This window comes from Chlorocebus sabaeus, chromosome 21 (genome assembly GCF_047675955.1).
Source record: "Chlorocebus sabaeus isolate Y175 chromosome 21, mChlSab1.0.hap1, whole genome shotgun sequence".
Classification (NCBI taxonomy): Eukaryota; Metazoa; Chordata; class Mammalia; order Primates; family Cercopithecidae; genus Chlorocebus; species Chlorocebus sabaeus.
The window spans coordinates 79,342,374-79,349,882 of record NC_132924.1 but is presented as its reverse complement, the minus strand read 5'-3'; the positions used below and the strand labels follow the sequence as shown (position 1 = coordinate 79,349,882).

At 47.1% G+C, this 7,509-nt stretch overlaps 1 protein-coding gene across 1 annotated transcript in view; it reads left to right on the top strand.

The window, feature by feature from the left end:
- Nucleotides 1-5,869: 5,869 nt before the first annotated feature.
- Nucleotides 5,870-7,509, top strand: part of NAMPT (nicotinamide phosphoribosyltransferase) — a 37,362-nt gene continuing 35,722 nt past the window's right edge. Inside the window, exon 1 of the mRNA XM_007982516.3 lies at nucleotides 5,870-6,209. Within this exon, the coding sequence (XP_007980707.1) occupies nucleotides 6,153-6,209 (57 nt within the window). The 5' untranslated portion in view covers nucleotides 5,870-6,152. The remainder of the gene's footprint in view (nucleotides 6,210-7,509) is intronic.

Below are 7,509 nucleotides of genomic sequence, written 5' to 3'. Positions count from 1 at the left end.
CTGTCAGCATTACATGTGTCACTATGGTTGGCAAACTCATGGCTATGTTCCCTATCAGTGCTTAGTCTCCCGGATACTCTAAGAGCAAAAAAGGTAAGGATCTGGGGGACCGGAGGGCTAGGAGACACAGGAGCCAGAGATGATGTTGACAATATGAAGGAATAGGGTCTGGCTAGGCAATAAGAAGGGAAGGAAAGTCATGTGGGCAAATGCTGAGCAAGAGACAAAGGTCTTGGGAGCTAAGTTGAGGTGTATTGGGAGGGGAGTGAATGACCTAGAAAGGCAGGATGAACTGATCAAGAAATGCACTGCTGCAGTTTAAGGTTTCATAGGTGGGGCAGTTCTTGATCTAGAAGAGTCCAGGGTGTGGAAACTGGGTGGGGACTGGTTTATGATTATTGAGGTCTTAATTGTTCCTAAGACACTGTGCCTGTAGTCATGGGTTATGTCCATGTGCAGCTTTATATTGATTGACTCAAATGCTGAGTTTCCTGGGAATAATGAATTAACTACCTATACTGTTGTGTCTCCCCCTCCCCACTCCAGACCCCAGTCATTTCACACTTGCTTGGAAAGAAGAGCTGATGAAAATATAGCATTTCTTTTTAAAGTCCTCCAGTGCTTCTTTGTATGGTACTGTCTGTATACTAGGTGTTCTTACATTTCGTCTTGAATTGAGTCATATTGAGATTGTTCCCTTTTCTGCTTCCTACTCAATAGCAGGATTTTTCAGACTCCTTTTGGCATCTGAAAACATTCAGCAACTTCAAGAACTATCCTTCCTTGGAGGAGGGCAAAAATGGCGCTCATCCCCTATCATGTAAAGCAACATGGTAACAACAGAAGATGAGAATGGAAACAGAGGAAACAAAATGGGAGAAGAGGGGGAAATATTTAAAATGATTACAAGAAAATCAGTCTTTTTTTAGTTCAGTTTTATTAAGATCTAATGTGTATGCTATTCACCAATTTTAAGCTCAGAATTCAATGAATTTTGACAAATGCGTACAGTTGTATAACCACATATATCATCCTCATCACCCCAAAAATTTCCTCAGACCTCTTTGCAGTCGTTCTGCTTCTCATAATCCTAGTCTCAGACAACCACTGATCTGCTCTTTCATTATACCTTTGCCCTTTCCAGAACTTCAGAAAAATGGAATCAGACAGTATATAGCCTTTCATGTTCAGCTTCCTCAAGAAAACCAGTCTTATATGGGGGATGTGAAAACAGCATAGAGGCTAGGGAAGGGTAAGGAAAAGAAATAGTAAAGTTCACCAGTTTGAGTGCCCACATCCTTCAGCTTCATCCTAAGTAATAATACCCCTCCCACAAAAAATCAGGTTTTATGTGCTAGTTACATTTTTAAAATCTCATTAGAGGCTAGAGGCAGTGGCTCATGCCTGTAATCCCAGCATTTTGGGAGGCCAAGGTGAGCGGATCACTTGAGGTCAAGAGTTCAAGACCAGCCTGGTCAACATGGTGAAACCCCTTCTCTACTAAAAGTACAAAAGTTAGCCAAGCATAGTGGTGCGTGCCTGTAGTCCCAGCTACTCAAGAGGCTGAGGCACAAGAATTGCTTGAACCTGGAAAGTAGAGGTTGCAGTGAGCCGAGATCATGCCACAGCACTCCAGCCTGGGTGGTAGAGTGAGACTCCATCTCAAAAAGCAAACAAAAAAAAAACTCATTTAAGATAAATACATAATTATTAAAGACAAAAACATGTATCTTAGTACCACTGATAGGTATTTCATGTACATCAGTGATAAGCAGACCTTATTTAGGAAAACACTGATTTCAAAGCTCTTGACATGTCTATATACTTCAAACGGTCTTATTCTCTCAGTCACTGATTTGGGCTAGCGAATCTTAAATAAGTGGCCATTAGCAAAATTTGTAAGTAATGATGACATCTGAATCCCCACATGTAGCATCATAATGTGCACATTTACCTTACTTTTAAAGGTGAATTTAAACCTTTTATTTTTGCTTATCTTTATTTCCCATTGAATTTGGTTGGAATTAGAAAAATGTATACTTGAATTTAATGGAAAACAAAAACACAACTAATAGAGATGGGAAAATCGAGACTTGCCATGCAGCAAACATAGATTCCGATAGACGTCCTGTGTGAGATTTGAAGACAGTTTCACATCAGATAGATGATCGACTCAGCATTGCTGGTTAGGAGAGTGCAGACTACAAAGACACCATAGAAAGGGTATAATTACATTTTGCAGTGGAATGTCTGTGGACAGTCTATACATGTGCACTCATTTTTACTGTGTGTGGATGACAGTTGCTCTATCACTTTTGTAGCTTTAGACGAGGACTCCATAGTTTCCTGTGCGTCTCTTTGTGTGGTTGTACAGGCTTAGCTGACTGAGTCATTATGGAATATAGCACTGATAAATCATTGAATCTATGAAGACCATGTCTTTCTGTGGATGAGGCCTTTTCCTAGGAAATTAAAACTCTGGAAGGTTCCCAAAGGGCCTTGGAAGTTTGAATAAGAAAAAAAGTCCAAGTTTAATTTTTCAAAGCTCTCTTTTTACATTTGTCTTTGTGACAATTATTGCTAATTGGCGAGTCTAGAGGAAATGATAAAGGGAGATGGATAAGACCATTGTCAAGGGTTGTAGGCAGGTGAGTTCCATGCCTACTTCGCCAATGTTTTTTACTGAGGTCAATTCAGGTCAGATTGTAGTATCTGAGGCAACTGAAATATAAAGATGCAGCCGCGGCTGTCTGCAAGGGTGTGTGACAACAGGAGTGGCACAGATACACTCACTTTGCCTGAACAAATATATAAGCCCTAGGTCTTTCATAGCACTCTGAGGGAGAGATACAAGGAGCTGCATGCCCAATTGGCAGTGCCTGACTGCTAATGGTATAAACAGGGCTTTGAATCAAGCGAGGGGGCCCGTTTGAGTCTATGTGTTATTATTTGTCATGTTGTTGTGACCTATGAAAAACAGTTTCTCAGGTCCTTTACATGCTACAACCTCCCCGGGCTCGGGCAATCCTCCCACCTCATCCTCCTTTCAGAGATGCTGAGACTAAAGACACACGCCACCACGCCCAGCTAATTTTTGTATTTTTTGTGGAGTCGGGTTTTCACTATGTTGCCCAGGCTGGTCTCGAAATCCTGGGCTCAAGCAATCGGCCTGTCTCAGCCTCCCAAAGTGCTGGGATTACAGGCGTGAGCCGCCACATCCAACCTTAAATGCTAGCTGTTAAATTGTCTTTCAGGGGAGGCCATTTCAAAATGAAATCTTGGCTCTGTTTTCAGTGATAATTTCATAGTTCTAAACCCCAATTAATTCTGAATTGGTCCAGCTTAAGCATGTAGTTACATAGAGAATGTGCCTATTTCTATCTCAGGCAAATGATGATTGTCCTATTGGTAACATGACTTCATTGTCACTTTTTTCCTCTGTAGACTACTGTGAGGAATCATATTACTAATACGTGTGCAGGCCTTACTCCTTAATTTAACAAGCAATGTCGATACAATAATATTTTTTATTTGCACAGATATAAGACCTTTTTATGATTATTATTATTATTATTTTGAGACACAGTCTCACTCTGTCGCCCCAGGCTAGAATGCAGTCGCGCAATCTTGGCTCACTTAAAGCTGCACCTCCCAAGTTCACGCCATTCTCCTGCCTCATCCTCCCGAGTAGCTGGGACTACAGGCGCCCGCCACCACACCCAGCTAATTTTTTGTATTTTTAGTAGATACTGGGTTTCACCGTGTTAGCCAGGATGGTCTCAATCTCCTGACCTCGTGATCCACCCGCCTCAGCCTCCCAAGGTGCTGGGATTACAGGCGTGAGCCACCGTGCCCGGCCAAGACCTTTTTATTTTAAAACTGCAAATTCAACTCAAAGATTGCAAGATCAAATTTTGCATCTTGAAAAAAATACTACCATAAACAAAGCCCACATTATAATCAGAATCCTACTTTCTTTTCTCCATAAAGCAGCATAGAACAGTGGTCATTTATAGATACATGAATTCCAGGAAGCTAAACAAATAAGAATTTGTACTATAAGTAAAGTAGGTTATATAAATTTTAAATGAAGGAAGAAACACCAAATTGAGGACAAAAATGATCTTTTTCCTTCTTTGAATTGTACTCCTTCAAGTAATATAAAAAGACCTCCCAAAATCAAATATTAAAAAATAATTTGTTTAGACCGGGCACGGTGGCTGAAATCTGTAATCTCAGCACTTTGGGAGGCCAAGGCGGGAGGATCATGAGGTCAGGAAATCAAGACCATCCTGGCTAACACGGTGAAATCCCATCTCTACCAAAAATACAAAACATTGGTCGGGCATGGTGGCAGGCGCCTGTAGTCCTAGCTACTCGAGAAGCTGAAGCAGGAGCATGGTGTGAACCCGGGAGGCAGAGCTTGCAGTGAGTTGAGATGGCGCCACTGCACTCCAGCCTGAGCGAGAGAGCGAGACTCTGTCTCAAAATAATAATAATTTGTTTAAATGCGTGTACAAATAATTTTCCCCAGTAAAACACAGGGAAGATCAACCAATAAATAAATAAGCCCTCTTGTTTCAAACCTCGTTGCTGAAAGTAATTCTAAGTGTATTAGTATTTACTACATTGGTGAGTGCTTGGGTATACCTTCTACTTCCATGATCTTTGCCCTGTATTGTATCTACGTGTAGCTGTATGTGATTGTCAAAAATAGGTACTGACTTCAAGACACAGTGTAGACTGAAGTTGTCTTTATCAGAAGTCTCAGCCGTGCCTCCCGTTCCGAGATGAATCTCAATTCACAAGTTCCACTAACACCATCACCATCACTGCCCCCAGATAGAATAAGACTTCTAATAACTTGAAAGACAAGTCTACAAAGATCCTGTAATCGTTTTCACTGTATCACTTTTTCCTGGCTACTTGTATCCGATAAAAACCTCATTTTATTTTTAAGCTATTAAACATGCGGACAAAGGGAATCTTCGTTTTATGCAAAAACGCAACCATGCATGAGAACTGCGCAAGTCTTTCTTGGAATGGTCTGTATTTGGGTGAAGTCATCCGACGTCATTACACTTCTTTATTTGGGGGTTGTCAACTCGTTTTCCAGGATTTAAAGACTATAACGATGATAAAAGTCAGTTTCGCACCCTGTCAAAGGCTTGGCCCGTTGCCTTTTCCTTCCCGGCAATACTCGGTTCAATTAGGTCTTGTCCTCCCATTGTCTATGAGGACTGAATTCTATCCCCGCTATTCAACACAGGCTCTTTGCTCGGGGAAAGTCAAACCATCCCTCAAAGGATCAAAGAGCTCAGCCATAGACAGAGCCGCCGGAGGAAAGCGGCGTCGCTGCGTCAGATGAAAGGGGCCCCTCAGCCTCACTCCTCACCGCAGCTCCTGGGATCTTAAAGACAAGGTCAGGAGGATCAGGAGGGACAAGAGGGATGGAGGCGAAAGGCTGGATCCTTAATCCAGGCTGGAGACAAAGGTGAGTAACTGCGCGTGGTGGACGGGGAGATGGGGAGTAGGAGGCTCCTGGCCCTCCAGCCGGGTGGTGTGACTTCAGGAGGACTCAGAAAACCCGCCAGGACTGGGTAAGACGGAAGGTCCCAGGAGGGGCGGGCGAACCGGCTCCTCTGGGAGGGCCGAGGCTGGGAACGCCCCCTCCAGGCCCCGCCCTCCCGCGCCTGGGCCGGGAACTCGAACTCAGGCGAGCGCCCAGGTCACGCGCCGGGGCGGCCCCGCTGCCTCCAGCTTCCCGGGGCTGGCGGCTCCGAGGAAGAGCGCGTGCCTCACGTCCTCCTCCCCGCCCCGCCCCCTGCGCACTGCGCACGCGCGGCCGCGCCCCGCCCTTTCTCGGCTCCGCGAGGGTGATGGGGTGAGGGCGGGGGGACCGAGGTGGCGAGGCCTCCAGAGATCCCAGACTGCGAGCACGCGAGCTGCTGCCGCCGTCACCCGCGCCGCGTCACGGCTCCCGGGCCCGCCCTCCACTGACCCCTCCCCTCTCTCCGTTTCCCCCTCCTCTCCCCCTCCTCCTCCGACCGAGCAGTGACTTAAGCAACGGAGCGCGGTGAAGCCCATTTTTCTCCTTCCTCGCAGCCGCGCCGGGGAGTTCGCGGCGCGCGGCCCCTGCCCTCTGGCCCGAGATGAATGCTGCGGCAGAAGCCGAGTTCAACATCCTCCTGGCCACGGACTCCTACAAGGTAAAGCTCGGGGCGGGGGCAGGTGACGAGGAGCCGGGCGCGCTGGAGGCGAGCGCGCGGCTCGGGGGCGGGGGCGGCTGGGACTGGGGCTAGGGTCGCGGCGCGGGGAGGCCCGGGGGAGGCGCGGGCGGCGGCGGCTGGGGCAGGTGAGGAGGCGCCGCAGTGGGCAGGAGGTGGCTGGAGGAGGATGGAGGGCTGGGCGGTGGAGGCGGGGCCTGGGGACGCGCGGCGGCGGGGGCGCGGCGGGGGTCTGAGGCGGGCCCCGGCGGAGTCCCGGGCTCCGGTGCTCGGGGCTTGGGCGTCGCCGGCGAGTGCACGCCCTCCTCTGAAGCGCGGCCTCTTGGCCTGGAGCTGGGACCAGTTAGGTAACGGCCCCGGGGACCCGCAGTGGAGAGTGAGCGGGGCTTTCCCCGCCGAGCCGGCCCGGCGCGCTCGCCCCTGGCTGGGCAGGTAAGTCTTCCAGGGGGCGAGGTGGGAGAAGTCCTGGCACGGGTGCCGGAGCAGCTGCGGTCCTCTGTCTGCTGCTCCGGCGCGGCGGACACTCGCCTGGCCCCAGTAGCCGTACTGGATTCCCCTATCCCACTCTGCCGGGCTCCGTTTCAAACTCCTTCGCACCTAGTGATTGCTCGTGCTCCTTATCCCTGGGTGTAGAGGCCGATCTTCTCTTAACTGCTTTAGGGTCACTAGGATTTCTGTGAAAAGGAAAGTGAAACACGAGGATTTAAAGGAACTGTAGTTTTAACCCTAGAGAACTTGTGGAGAGGGAATGGCACAACGTTGCGTTCACATGCCCTTTGAACACTTTGCGTGGGTAGCTGCCACATTCAGTTGATAGGAAGCACGCGGTAGTAAAGGGGAAGAGGTAAAGTAAATTTTACTTGAGCAACATAGTGGTTTTGGAATACAGTGGTAAAACATAGTACTCTCATGTTTTTGTTTTGATTCTTTTTTTTCCTTTGTTTTTAGCCCTTTTCGATATTCCGAGAAAGTATTTTAGAGAATTCCATTTTACTTAAATGTTGTCTGTTTCTTTCAAATCAGCTTAAAATGCTGTTTATATATTTAGATTGTTGAAATCGAGCCAAGATCCATCAACAAGTTGTCTTTTAGATGCAAGTTTAAAGTATTGCAAAATCCGAACACTATCAAGTATGATCCTTGATAACATTGTCAAGTATACGTGATAATACCCTAACTATGGTCCTTTACTTGGTCCTAAAACCTCCTGTTGTGTTCTCTTGGTTCAATCATAGTGTTTTCAAAATTTTAAATAGTGATTTTAGAATAGCCTCATTCGTAG